Source organism: Bactrocera dorsalis, chromosome 1 (genome assembly GCF_023373825.1).
Source record: "Bactrocera dorsalis isolate Fly_Bdor chromosome 1, ASM2337382v1, whole genome shotgun sequence".
NCBI lineage: Eukaryota > Metazoa > Arthropoda > Insecta > Diptera > Tephritidae > Bactrocera > Bactrocera dorsalis.
The window spans coordinates 79823098-79837274 of record NC_064303.1 but is presented as its reverse complement, the minus strand read 5'-3'; the positions used below and the strand labels follow the sequence as shown (position 1 = coordinate 79837274).

Below are 14177 nucleotides of genomic sequence, written 5' to 3'. Positions count from 1 at the left end.
CAAGTATTTCGTTGCGATTCACCAAGTAAGTTAGTTCAAACTCTCTTTGCTCAAATCTTCATTGAATCCCATGCATTAGCAGTTGCAGCTTTTTGCCATTCCTACCAGGTGTAGAGCAAGTACGTTACCTACTAGGCAGTCTTCATATTTGTCATGGAATCATAGTGACGTTTATTAGCCAAAGCGGCAATCTATAGCTTTAAGCTTTTTTTTACCAAACAGACTTTTTTGACCGACTCCTGTTACGGTTTTCAAGTTGTAGTTTTGAAATTCTGTATTATGGTTTTCAACTCATTCCGTCAAAAAAATTGGTTTGATGCGTTATCAAACTTTTTTTTTTATAATTTCAAACAAATTTAATCAGTTATTATGTACAAATCCATAGAAAAGTGAAAAATTTGTGAAGCTCATGAAGTGAAATCCCGAAAATGGACAGGCCAAGCTACACTTTGGAAACATTTAACAAATATGGTGTTCATAAAATTTTAAAGCAGGTTTTGTAACAACCTAGATAATTTGTACCTAAATGATTCCTCATTTGAATGAAAATAACTAATGAGTATAGAATAAACATAATTAAAAATAAATATATAATTGTCAGTGAAATTTTGGCTTTCTTGGTGTTAGGAAGTTTAAATCACGAAGGCTTTTTCTTATGCGAAACACAACATTTTTGTCATCGCAATATACTATACAAAAAAACAAAAGTAATGTGCAATAAAATTAATAATTATTTACAATTTCTTGAGCACTACTAAATTACATTGTTTTGATTTTTTGTGTAAAAATTGTCAGCTGTTTAATTATCTGTTAAATCTTCAAATCAAGATTGCCAACACCAATCAAATTTCGACTATAGTTGAAAATCGTAACACCAAAGCAGAGTTGGGTTGATTTGAAGTTGAATTGCTTTAACCGAGTGGAGTTGAAAACTATACTAATAGTATTGGTTGCAATATCTATAATGGTCTTTTTTGCTGTTTCACGCTCCTTTATAGAACGTGTCCTACACATTCTTTTTTCACTATTGAAGAACCATCGCCATAAGCTTTGAAATTCACAAACCCACCGATGCAATTGCGTAATCGTATATAATTCGCTACCGAGAATTCAAACTTGATTTTAACCCCTCCGACCTCTATACTTCCAACTTCATTATTAGTCTCCAGAATACGAGTATACGTGATCTTCATGCCACTAGAAATCGTGTCAGCTGCTTGGTAGTTAACCGAGTCAGGTAGAAAATTCAAAAGATATAAAAAAAGCCATAACTTGGAGCTTTGAAGACACACCCTATTGTAAATTTGCTTAAATCTAAATCGTTGGGCTTTAAAATGGAATCGCGTACACAAACTCGTATTTAGCATAATGTGTAATACGAAACAGTCAAGGTAGAGAAGAAGGCATTGTGGGAATAATCCAACGCTTGTTGCACGAATATGAGTTTAACATATGTGTGAGTACTCATCAGGTAAGCGTTAATTTTCGACATGAGACTTAAACCACAGAATGTAGATTTGTAGAGAAGAATTGTTAAAATCTAACAAAAAACGAGACATCAGGCTCGGAAGGAGAAATTGCAACAGAGATGCGTGAACAGAGCTGAGCATTCATTTTAAATTGTGCTCATAAATAAACCATACAACGACTTTACAGACCTAAGTTGGCCTTTTGATACCTTTATTTGCAATCATATTTATTTGTATGAAAATCATTTTGCGATTATTTATGAATGCAAGCAAAACTAATTAAATTATTCTATTTTCAAAATAATATTTATAGACAATGTGCAAATAAGATTTAATATTTAAATATTTCTTATGTTGTATTGACGCACAAGTCGTGCTACAAAAACAAAGCGTAATCACTTTTTTTAATAAATGCATTAAATTAATTGTTTTCGTATAGAAAATTTTATTTTGTTATCTAGAAGTTTCGAATTGCCATATTATGGATTTAATGGAGGTGCTCCATCTTGCTGGAACCAAAAGCTATTGAAAGGGATACGTCTGCGCACCACACAGTGACTCTGGGTGAAGTTCCATCTTTTGGATTTTTATGGATATTCCATATTCTAGTATATCCGGCAATTTTGCTTGTTTACATTTCCATTTAGAACCAAATGGGCCTCATTAGACATTAATAGGCAATTGATCAAGTTAGTGTCTCTTAGGCCATGTCAACAATTTTTGGCAAAACTCTAGGCGAATAGACAAATCTAGAGGATTTAACCGGGTTTATGTCATTATGAATTATACGATTTAATTGACGATGCAACAGCCACAATTTTTTCTTGAACATGAACATACGGATCTCGGTGTTTACCAGAGAACTACAACGAGTATTAAATTTTTGTTTATATGTACTTAATTACTGATATGTTACACTGTCTGATTCTGTCAGTTCGGTTCATGTAATCACTAGCGATCAGCTTATACGACTACCTGATTTGTTTACGAACGTTCGCATCAGCAGAAAATACCCGAAGTGATGCAAACTCATGCAAAGACTGATATACTCGTGCACTTATGTTCTATTTTAAATACATATGTATGTTTGAATTCGTAGATTTACTTATAGTTTTCCCGAAGTTTCACATCGATTCAAACAATCGTCGCAACGCTAAGAACTGACATGACACGATTGAAACCGAAGCCAGCCATACCGTTTACTCGATCGTGATTGCCGAAGAACAGATTGTTCGTGTTGCATCAGATCAGTTGACCCTGGCGGGTGCTCGAATCGATCAACAATGTTGTTTATGATGAACTGCATTGATTTTATTGTATTTTTGACGCGAGTGTTTGTTCTGATTTTATCATATTCGTTGCAGATTTTTGGTGTTTACCAACTAATTGGTCAATCCGTTGAGGTCAATTTTCAATAACTCGTTCGAGTTTCGTTGACTGCCAACTGGTGAATGGCCTGAGGATCGTACGCTCCTCTAAAAACTTCTTGTTGCTGGTTTAGATAATCCCTCAGAATCCTATCTATTGCATCAATGAAAGCTGGAAATTGCCCGGCATCATTTTCAAAAGAATTTACATATTTTTCAATACGTTGTCTTATTGACCTCTGATTATGTATTGAATTTAATTCTAACAATTGTGTAATTGCATCTACATAATTTTCTAAAGTCCTATTATTATGAGCCATTTTATTTAAATTGATTTATTTTTCTTTTTCGAGAACTTCTGTTTCATTAAAATATAAATATTTTCACTTATTTCGACGTTTTTGTCTGTTTGTTTTTTTAACACTTTCTTTTTTCATTTTTTTATGGAAATTTCAGTATGTATCTTATTCCTACAGTTTTACTTGCACTGGGAGTACAAGATCTATCAAAAACTTGCTCCTACAATTTTGACGTCACTGGGAATTTAAGATTTACTCCACTTTCTACAATTTTTGAATCACTGGGTCTTGGTCTTTGATGACTTGTCTTATTTTATGCATACATACATACATACAGCCATGGTCACATAAATAGCACACATAGTCTTAATGGCATAATCTTGAATTGGTAATCATAAAACAGTATTATTTCTTCTTGTTCAAGGTTCTTTTCACAGATGAAAGCAAGTTTAACTTGCAGGGATCTGATAGCCGAAGTTTTGTATGGCGGCGTCCCAACGAAGCTTACTTGCCAAAACATACTAGGGCAACACTTAAGCACGGCGGTGGGTCAGTAAAGGTTGGGGGATGCATATCGGCTAAAAGAGTGGGCAACGGCAGTATTCCAATGTTGCTGGGCTCGAAACGGCTATTTTGAGGTTTGGCACGCAATACCACCAGAATTTTGTCAAAAATGTGTCGCCTCTATACCAAGGCGACTAGAAGCAGTTTTATCTGCAAAAGGATATGCTACGAATATTAGTAATCATTAGCTGTTTAAAACTCCGATTAGTGATGTGGAACGAATTTTGTATGTTGAGAGTTATTTCTTTAAGTTTTACGCTGTGAATTAATTTATTATTACTTTTAAGTTTCCAAAAATAAAAAAGAAGATATTTCCTTTATTTTGATGTATCATTTTTTAAATTCTTTCTTAATGATTGGATGGTGCCATCATTGGCAATGCAAGCATCCGGTTAGACGTGCGAGTTTTTCTTGTTTTTATAAATATTTGTAATTTATTTCGCTGCATTCATTTGTGTTTTTTTTTTTACTTTACTAAATTGTTATTACATATATATTTTTTTTGTATGTATAACTGCAGTTTTGTTCACCTAACGGTTGTATACATATGATAGGGTTATGTATACATGTGTAAATGATCAGAATGACGAGAAAATGGTTGTCTTCAAATTACAATTATTGGGGTAGCCATACATAACGCGCGCGAAACATTTTCTTTACAGAATGTGAACTTTCGTAATAAAGTTGAACGACTTGTAAACGTGGCACAAGACAGCTGGACATGACTTCCGTGTGATCTGTCAAAAAAAGTACCTCTACCTCGATCACCGGTTATTACAATAATAATTTATATAAAATCTATGTACCTTTTATCATTTGAAACTTTACATACATATGTTCAAAATTGAACATGTTCGTTATCTTAACCTTCCTATACTCGCGTGTTGGTCTGTGAGACCGACGAAATACATTTTTGTAATTATTTTTATGCAGATAAATCCTAAGAAGTTGAGTTCCTTGCTAGCTGCCGGATTTGTGGTTAACTTCGTTTTAGTGCACGCCGCGCGTTCGGGCGAAACGCACGTGTTGTAGCATTCATCACCAATCGGTCCACAAGACCGACGCGAGTATAGGTGTAACTTTTTGTGTAAGTATTAATATAATTTATTTCGTGCATTTGTATATTTTTACGGACTTTGATTACTTTATAAAGTATATATAGTAAAATATATTATATTTTGACCAATTTTATCATTCTTTTTTAGGTTTTAATTCATATCAAAACGGACGATGATCAAATCAGATTGTTGCTGGAAGAATTAAGTTCTAGCTCAAGCTATGAAGACGAAAATGACAGTGAGGTTGAAGATAACGTGGAGGTACAAGAAGAGACATACGATACCGAGCAAGACGATGACAATGACGAGATCCTGCCTCAAACCCACCTAGGCGACGTGCTAGAAACATAGTTACTCAACTTCCAGGCGCTAGAGGAGAAGCTAGAAATTTGAAAGAACCAGGTGAGCTGTGGCGGCTTTTTTTTCGGAGGGCACTATCAACCTGATAGTAAAGTACACTAATGAACAAATTAATCGCATGAAGCATAATTTCACAAGAGAGAGAGACTGCGCCGATACAGACAATATTTAAATTGAAGCTTTTTTAGGCCTTTTACTGTTTGCTGGAGTCAGAAGGAACGCTCGTCTAAATGCCAAAGATTTTTCCAGAAGTGACGGGTCATCCCCGGAGATATTTCGATTGACTATGGGATTATCCAGGTTCTTTCTATTGATGCGTTGTCTCAGATTTGACAGTAAAGATACTCGGGAAGAGATAATAAAACTGGATAAACTGGCACCTATTAGAGAGTTGTTTGATATAGTTGTTTGATATAGTGCGCGAGTATAGGTGTTACAAAAATTGGCGCGAGTATAGGAAGGTTAAATAAGATAATAAGATAAGATACGAAATATGTATGTATATAATACTTACGATCAAGAAAACACACAATCCGACGCTGGCCTCGATCGTCACAACTATAAAGGAAATAGCAGAATACATAACTACTCTTCAAATAAGTATAATAAAATTTCTTAAAACTACTCCACGTCAACCAGTAAGCGCGGGAATAGTCCGCGTCGGCATTTTCCCATCACCCAGCAAACTCTTCGCTACAGCATCAGCGCGGGAGCAGCGGCTCACCTGTTGTCTAAACAACAACAACAACAGCAGGTGCCATCAAGCAACATCAGGTGCAGTAGCCACTGGTAATGCCAAAATTGTCGCTTGAATGCAGGGAAATCAAGCAGGGCTTCTATTTTTAAGTTTTAGTTGTAATTCAGACTTTCAACAACAGCACATAGTGCTGAATAAATAATCTATATTATAAAAGTTTAACTTGGTTTCAATAACAAACAAACCCTAAACAACAGCACAAAGTGTTGAGAATTAATGTACATACATACATACATATTAACGATGGTTTGTAGACAAAGCAAAAAGTACTGGCAGTACCAAGTTTCATCAAAACTTTTAATGACCAAAACCAATAAATGTATAAACATATAGCTACATATAGCTACATATTTAGGTAATAATAAAAAGGTTACTTTATTATAAATACATTTTAATAGATTTTATGGAATTAATCATGAAATAGGTCAATTTGCACATATTTATATTATCTATAAATTATATGTAGTGGTTTGCGCATTGTAAATACACGAATCTGTAAGCATTTCTAAACATTGAAATTAGCATAAATTTTCTCATTTAACACTGAAAATGCTCAATTCTGTAATTTTCGAGTTCCTGGTGTTAAACTTTTTGGCAAAATCCGTTAATAATTTTGTGTGATTAAATCCACCAATCCTGACGATTATCCCTTCGAAAAGCGGAACGTTTCGCCAATCGACACACCATGGACCTTTTATATAATTCTATTCTACCTCTGAAGCAAATGGGTCTGTTGCTGAACAAAGGAAAGGCGATAATCAAGGCATCCTGGAAGTCAGCAAGTATCATTAGCGTTATTCCAACATTTTATCGATAAACAAAAATATTACCCCGCACGTCTCTCATTGTAATTGTATCATAACCTCCTCTGAAAGGCACAAATGAAAATTTGCGACTAGTTCGCTATTTATTATTGTTTGGATATCACACATATTTTTAAACTAAATCAACCTGATTAAAACGTTTTAGATAATTTTTTGCCTGTGATATAAAAAGATCGTTTATTTGTTGTTTACAAAGTCCTTAGAGATTTAAGATGGCGATGGGCTTACAATGGGAGTATCATAATCATTTTTACTTTCTAAGAGTTCTATTTTTCGCTGTTTTTGTAATTCTTCACGATGTTTTAGTGTCACAGACCTAAATTCCATGTATTCCGGTGAAATTTCGTCATCATCGTATTGATGTTCACCATTTAAGTAACGTTGCTCTTCATCGTCCTCCTCTGACGATGTTTCATAGTCTGGGACGATGGTTTGTAATTGATTGCGCAATTCTTTGTTTTCCTCCTCCAATTTCATTGCTCGTTGCTTCCAGTAGTCGATTTTGAGCTCACATTGTCGGATCACAAGCGATTCATATATACCACGCCATAAAGAAGCAGCCTTGGTAACGGGATCAATAAATGACTTGCTGTTTGAAGCTGTTCCTTTAGAACATTCTACGTTCGCATTTTTTTCTGATTGATTTTGAATTTTTGCATTTCTAGCGCGTCGTCTACTGCGTTGACGCTTTCTAACCGATTTACTTTTCATTTGGAACATAAATAAACCAAATGCCAAAACAATAATTTATTGACAATTTAACATAACACAAATCAGCTGGCAACAGGGTAGTGTAAAAACACATCATTGTGAATCCAGCAAAAAAGTACAGAGTGCTTCATCTTCTCTAAAAGAATGATAATACAAAAGCAATCGGAGCAAACCTAATAGAAGTCGTATATTTGCAGACAACGTTAATCAATGCTCTCTGAACATGCTCTATAATCAACGTTTTCTGCTGTTTCGACAAGCGAACAGCAAAATTTTCTTGTCTGCAAGTGTCGTCTAACTCTATCTTCTTGAACATTTTGAGACGACACCGGCTTGTAATTAGAAATCAAAGCTCTTTTATGCATGTTCTGATAAATAACATTAGCTTGTTACAGTTTTGGGTAATTTTTCATTTCACTGCAGGTGCCCATTGTCGTTTGCAAAATTAAAAATGGTTTTAATTTAGCGACAGCGAAAACTGCAAGCCTACCGTTTTGCAGTCGTGCTGTGTAGTTTTCTAAAATTGATTTATTTTTAACCTTTTAGTGTTAGAGTGGCTTACAAAATATAAAAAAAACGACAATCGATTAATATATAAAATAATCTCTATTTGGTGTATTCAAGAGTTCTTTTTAGTTTTGTGACCTGCTAACTATCAGGTCTCAATTTTGAGACTAACGCTAGAGACTGTTAGTAAACAGTAACTAGTCGCAAATTGAGACTTTACCTCAAAATGTCTCAAATAGTGATTAGAGACTGCTTACAGGATCTCTCATTTTTAGCTCTGACACTCCTTTCATTGCTCCTCAAACATATAGTTTACAGTGCTATTGAAACTATTACCAACCAGCTGTTGTGTTTTATATGAAGTTAAAGAAAAGCCAAGTCAGTAAAGAAAAAGTGAAAATTTGAGGAAGACGTAAATTGTTTATAAAATAGAAGATATTGAAGAGTGTTTTTTATTTAATTTGAAGAAGCGGAGTACAAGCCTTCAATTTGTAAAAAATCATAATATTGCAAAATGATAAATTCTGTCCAATATAATAATAAGGAGGGCGTACAACTGGGTTCGGAAGGATCTCCACCAACGGCGCAATTCCCAACTAGCACGGTAAAAGTAATACTATTTTCCATTTCAATATTTAAAAAGATATTTTATATATACCAATGTAAATAAAGATTTAAATATTTATAAATAATAAAGAAACCCATACTGTTGTTTTTGATTATCAGCATTATTTTTTGTAGGTATTGTGCACACATGATGGAGTATTACTACGGAGAGGCAGTGTAGAACACATAGCAGATCTGAATACAAGTGGTTCACTATCGGTCATTAGTTATGATACACCGCGACGTCTATATATTGAATGGCGACCAAATGATAGCATCCTTGTTGCCGATGATAGTCAGGATTGGGCAGTAGTGGACACAATTCCAAGACGTTCGCGCACAATTTCCGAATGTAAAGCATTCAATATAAAGGCCACTCCAGAAACGATAGCATCGAACAAACCACGTTTAATACGCACCCTCCTTGATAATTTGAGTTCAATAATTGTAAAAGACCGTGGCCAAGTAATATGCTTTATTCAGAAAGTCGACAATAATGTGAACAGTGAATTCTTTTTCCAACACGGCAATGCTGATCAATTTTTAAAATCCATGTGCGATCAACACATAATTGAACACACATACAGTAGGTTGGATGGAAGTGCAGAGTATGCAGTACTCAATACGGAAACACAACAATTAAAACGTACATTTGCCGAATTAAACATCGAGGATCTAAAGAATACAGAATTAAAGAAAGATAAAGGATGGGTGAAGAATACGTGGACTGGTCTACTAGTAACTTTACCTGACATAGCCTCGGGTGTTAAGGGTAGTGTTCCTAGAAATTATACCATGCGTAATAAACACATAGGTAACAATGATGAAATTCGTAGCTGTAACAGCAGTGAGAGCCAGTCACCGGTAGAAGGTGAGCTTGAAAACGTCAAAGAAGAGGATGAGAAGGTAGTCAATACATTGCCAGATCGTCCAATGGTTGAGAGAAGTAAGATTTTCTGCTTTTCCAATTTAATGTAATAATATTAATAACATAATACTTTAATCATTTTACAGTTAAGCCGTTAAATGAAGCACAGTGGTTGGAGTTCCAGTCTGCAGATGGTCGCATTTCTGATGTTTCCGGAATAAAGAACCTTATTTTTCATGGTGGGATTCACTATAATTTACGCGCCGAAGTTTGGAAATATCTGCTCAACTATTACCAATGGGATGAAACTGAAGTTGAACGCATACAACGATACAAACAAAAGTCTAAAGAATATTATACAATGAAAGCCCAATGGCTATCAATGACTGCTACACAAGAAGAGCATTTCAGCGGTTTTCGTGATCGTAAATGCCAAATCGAAAAGGACGTTAAACGTACAGATCGTACACTGGAATTCTTCGCTGGTGAAGATAATCCAAACTTGATGGTACTACAAGGCATACTTATGACTTATGTAATGTACAACTTTGACTTGGGCTACGTCCAGGGTATGTCTGATCTGCTAGCACCCATACTCTCCATTCAGGTAATATATAAATGTATATATCTACACTTTCAGTAATTACAAATATATATCATGAAACATTTTCCAGGGCAATGAAGTCGATGCATTTTGGTGTTTTGTCGGTTTTATGGATATGGTGTTTGCCAATTTTGACATGGATCAGGCTGCAATGAAAACACAATTTAACCAATTACGTCGTTTAGTAGAATTTTGCAATCCACGTTTTTTTAAATATATGGTCATGCAAGAGGCTGACAATATGTTCTTTTGCTTTCGCTGGCTGCTTGTTTGGTATAAACGTGAATTCTCCAACGACGATGTGCTGAAGCTGTGGGAGTGCCTTTGGACTGGACTACCCTGTCCCAATTTCCATTTATTCATATCAGTGGCCATATTAGACCAACAAACCGATATAATTATCGAAAACAAATACCAGTTCAATGAGATTTTGAAGCACATCAACGAACTAACGAACCGCATCGATGTGAAGCGAACTTTGGAAATCGCTGAGGCAATTTATCTGCAAATCAAGGCGATAGATGACCTGCCTAACGATATTCGTCAGATTATTGGAGAGCCGATTTCAGACTCCGAGAATGGCGAAGAACACTCTGGCACTGGCACTGATTTTGCCGATGAATTATATGAATTGGTACGCAAACCAGAAAACGAAAAGCGAATGGAAGAGCAATTCGAAGAAGCGTGTGAACGTTCCATGTTTCTTAACTACACATAAACATTGTGGTTCCTTAAACCACTATTATATATCAAGTTTAGTTGCTAAATATAATAACGACTCCGTGTTTTTTAAGCAAAACTACCGCAACGATCAGTTGACAATGAGTGCCCTTTTTTACATTGTGTTATGAGTAATATTTTTTCAATTTTCTAAGGTTAATTTCGCCTTAAGTTGTATTCGCGTAATCGATGTTATCAGCAAGTATAAACATGTATAGTGGTTTTTAAGTAACCCAACACGAAATTCCAATATTTTTGTATATGCTATGTATGTATGAAGCACTGACTACTTTATTGAAATGATTACATTCACTTTACTGTGACCCTTTGCTCCCCGCGGAGCCATAGGTTACAATATACCATTGTATATACATACATATACCATGACTCATCATACGAAATGTCTTATTGTGATCGAAAATTTTTTAATTGTATTTTCTTTGTATATCTACATGCATGTATGCTCTATTTTATTAAAAAAAAAAATCATATCAAATCCTTCATTGTATTCAAAACTAAATTATTAGATATTACTGATGATTTGAACATACGGCCAATTTTTGGCGATGAAGCTACATACATTAAGGACTAGTGTTTATCGATGGTATGGTGAACCCAATCGAGGTCGTAGATCACTCCAAAAAGAAGAAGAGGTCTTCTAAAATCAGTATTTATTCCAGAAACTATTGATGCAGTTTGAAAACTGATATTGCAAGATTGCCATGTGACATATGTATGTACATATCGTGGATTGATTAAAACAACTATGGACTTTGGTGGGACTGGCATTAATATTGCATGAATATTTGATTGTTGACATTTTTACGCGGTATTCAACATAATTTGTTGAGCGCGAACGAAGCACTTCCGAGCAAATGGTTGCATGTTTTTCCGAAAAACTGTACGTATCACAAAACCACTAGAACATACCAGAGCAATATATTCTGAGTGGTATACAAACATTTTTGTGTCAGAAGTCTTTCAAGAAATCATCTTCGAATTTTTGAGCACTTAAAACCTCGATTTGATGAATAAGCCACTATAAAGTCTTGACACCGAATGATTTATTTTTATTCACGTACGAAAAAAAATAAACTAAGAGGTCAACGTTTTTCGACACCTGAAGAAGCGGTTGATGTATTCAGAATGCATGTTTTGGAGATACCTCAGTTAGAGTGGCAGAAGTGCTTCGAAAATTGGTGCAAACGCATTCAAAAGGGAGAGATGGGGAAAATTTTGAGAAAACAATAATAATTCTCGATGATTTATATTTGTTTTTATTTTCTAGTTCCGAAATATAAAAGACAACCTACGTATAAACACTTTTTTACGATTGCATAAGATGATCCCTGCAACTCGAGTTAATGCGGTCTTGCTCGCGAAAGGTCTTGAGAACTTTTAATTCCTTTTTTAGATATCTATAACACCTAACTCAAACTTTCATGAGCTACAACAACAAATTCAAGCTATTCGACGGTTGTTTAAAATATCACTGCTTATATCAAGGTGGAGGGTCAAGATTGCCTTCAAGCGAAGATATGGCACATCAAGCAATAATCCTTATTTCCCTTATTGTAAAGATACTTACGCCCTTATTACTACAGACTTTCACACACAGTATTTAAAAGGTAACTGTTGTTTTTGGAACATTGGGGGAAATTATTTATCTTTGAGGGCTTCCGTTCCTTGCGCTGCGAAAGCGGTTCAAGATACACAAAGTTATGTATGAAAGAATTATTTCTCTTTTAATGATCTAAATAAAAGTCCGTGAGTACCGTTTTCGTGATAACTAATTTGGTCGAAATTATTTGTTGGAGTTGTATTAACATAATAATATTAATTTTTCTATATTTATTGTTATTTTCTTCTGTCGTTACATGCAGTATAAAACTATTCAAATTTTTGAGGTAATCCGTAATTTTTGTGGTTAGCAGTCATTTTATTATTTTAGATCTTACTCGCTGATGTTAATGCCACGGAAGCGGAAATCTGGTATATCCAAAATGGCATGGTAGTTTTATTGACCGGTGATTTCCGTCAAACCCTCCCAGTGATTCAGAGGAGGACACCAGCAGATGAAATTCAAGCTTGAATTAAATCATCACGCTTATTGTCGACAGTTGAAAAACTCCGCCTGAAAACGAATATGAGAGTGCATCTTCATAATGACGTGGATTCAGGACTTTACGCAGAAATGTTGTTGAAAATTGGTGATGGTTGTTTAGATGTTGACGTTGAAGGCTACATATTACTGTCAAGAGAATTTTGTAATTTAGTAGAAAGTGATGTGGATTTAATTGCTAATGTTTTTCCGGAATTGCGACAAAATTTGTGTAGTGATCAGTGGTTGTGTGCAAGAGCAATATTAGCACCAAGAAATGAAATTGTTAATACGATCAACACTGATATTTTAAACGAGGTTCAGGGAAAAATTAAGGAATATTTGTCAATGGATACAATTATAGATACGGAACTAAGTACTTCATATCCTGTGGAGTTTTTAAATTCACTTGAACTATCGGGTGTACCGTCACATAAACTTCAATTGAAACTAAATGTACCAGAAATGCTTATACGAAATCTAGATGCTCCTCTGCTATGTAATGGAACAAAGCTTCGGATAACAAAATTGGGACAGAATATACTTGGGCTACTATTTTAACAGGTGTCGATAAGGGAAATAGTGTTATAATACCTCGGATACCAATTGTTCCCACTGACTTTCCATTCAAATTTAAAAGGGTTCAGTTTCCCGTCAAGCTTAGCTTTGCTGTTACTATAAAGAAGGCACAAGGACAAGCATTACAGGTAGCAGGAGTGCATTTAGAAAACCCATGCTTCTCTCATGGTCAACTTTATGTAGCCTGTTTACCTTACCCTTTATCTCTCATACTTATTTAATGGCTCCACTGCGAGCGAAGCCGCGGGTAAAGAGCTAGTAAAAAATACGTGTCACGTTGTTTGTCCGCGGTGGACTCCTAAACTACTGAACCGATTTTAGTAAAATTTAGCACACTGTGTCCCGTTCGAACCAACTTAGAAGAGAGGATGGTAAAAACAATTCATAAATACGCATGTATTCACAATCCCGAAAAAATAGAATACAGTTGAACTTCCATAACTCAAACTGCTATAACTCGAAGTTCTCCATAATTTAAACTCTTGAAATAGCAACAGAAGTCAAATTACATAAAAATTTCCTACCATAACTTGAAGTTTTTTTGTGGATTATGGTGATTCGAGTTAAGAAGGTTCAACTGTAATTATAATTTTCAGTAAAATGCCACATCTTAAGGACCATTTTCTCAATGTCTGGTTAGCTGCCATCTGTCAGTTAAGTTCTGGTAAACTTAACCAAGGTTCCTTCTTTCGGTAAAGAACCTTTTTCTAACTAGGACTGACTTAACTGGGAAAACAGCCTTAAATTCGTTATTTTTTTCCTTTGACGTTTAATAGTACAAAC

The 14177-nt window shown here is 35.0% G+C and overlaps 2 protein-coding genes across 3 annotated transcripts; one reads left to right on the top strand and one right to left on the bottom strand.

Moving 5' to 3' along the window:
• Nucleotides 1-6844: 6844 nt before the first annotated feature.
• Nucleotides 6845-7473, bottom strand: LOC115066627 (uncharacterized). Its single transcript, XM_029553171.2, has one exon. It carries the CDS (start codon nt 7416-7418, stop codon nt 6906-6908), a length of 513 nt encoding a protein of 170 aa, XP_029409031.1. The 5' UTR covers nt 7419-7473; the 3' UTR covers nt 6845-6905.
• Nucleotides 7474-8260: 787 nt separating this feature from the next.
• LOC105231572 (TBC1 domain family member 15) lies at nt 8261-10958 on the top strand. Of its 2 annotated transcripts, none has more exons than XM_049446687.1 (4): nt 8261-8526; nt 8658-9468; nt 9537-9997; nt 10065-10958. In XM_049446687.1, the coding sequence occupies exons 1-4, from the start codon at nt 8431-8433 to the stop codon at nt 10710-10712; spliced, it is 2016 nt and encodes a 671-aa protein (XP_049302644.1). In that variant the 5' UTR covers nt 8261-8430; the 3' UTR covers nt 10713-10958. The 2 variants fall into 2 exon arrangements, with proteins under 2 accessions (XP_049302644.1, XP_049302647.1); XM_049446690.1 differs by having other exon boundaries at nt 8262-8520.
• The last annotated feature ends 3219 nt before the right edge of the window (nt 10959-14177 follow it).

What these genes read in the sequence shown, in the direction of transcription:
- LOC105231572 (XM_049446687.1), top strand. Translation starts at nt 8,431, where the DNA reads ATGATAAATTCTGTCCAATATAATAATAAGGAGGGCGTACAACTGGGT. An exon ending in TCCCAACTAGCACGGTAAAA is followed by an intron (nt 8,527 to 8,657) that starts GTAATACTATTT and finishes TATTTTTTGTAG; the next exon opens with GTATTGTGCACACATGATGG. An exon ending in CACCCATACTCTCCATTCAG is followed by an intron (nt 9,998 to 10,064) that starts GTAATATATAAA and finishes AACATTTTCCAG; the next exon opens with GGCAATGAAGTCGATGCATT.
- LOC115066627 (XM_029553171.2), bottom strand. Translation starts at nt 7,418, where the DNA reads ATGTTCCAAATGAAAAGTAAATCGGTTAGAAAGCGTCAACGCAGTAGA.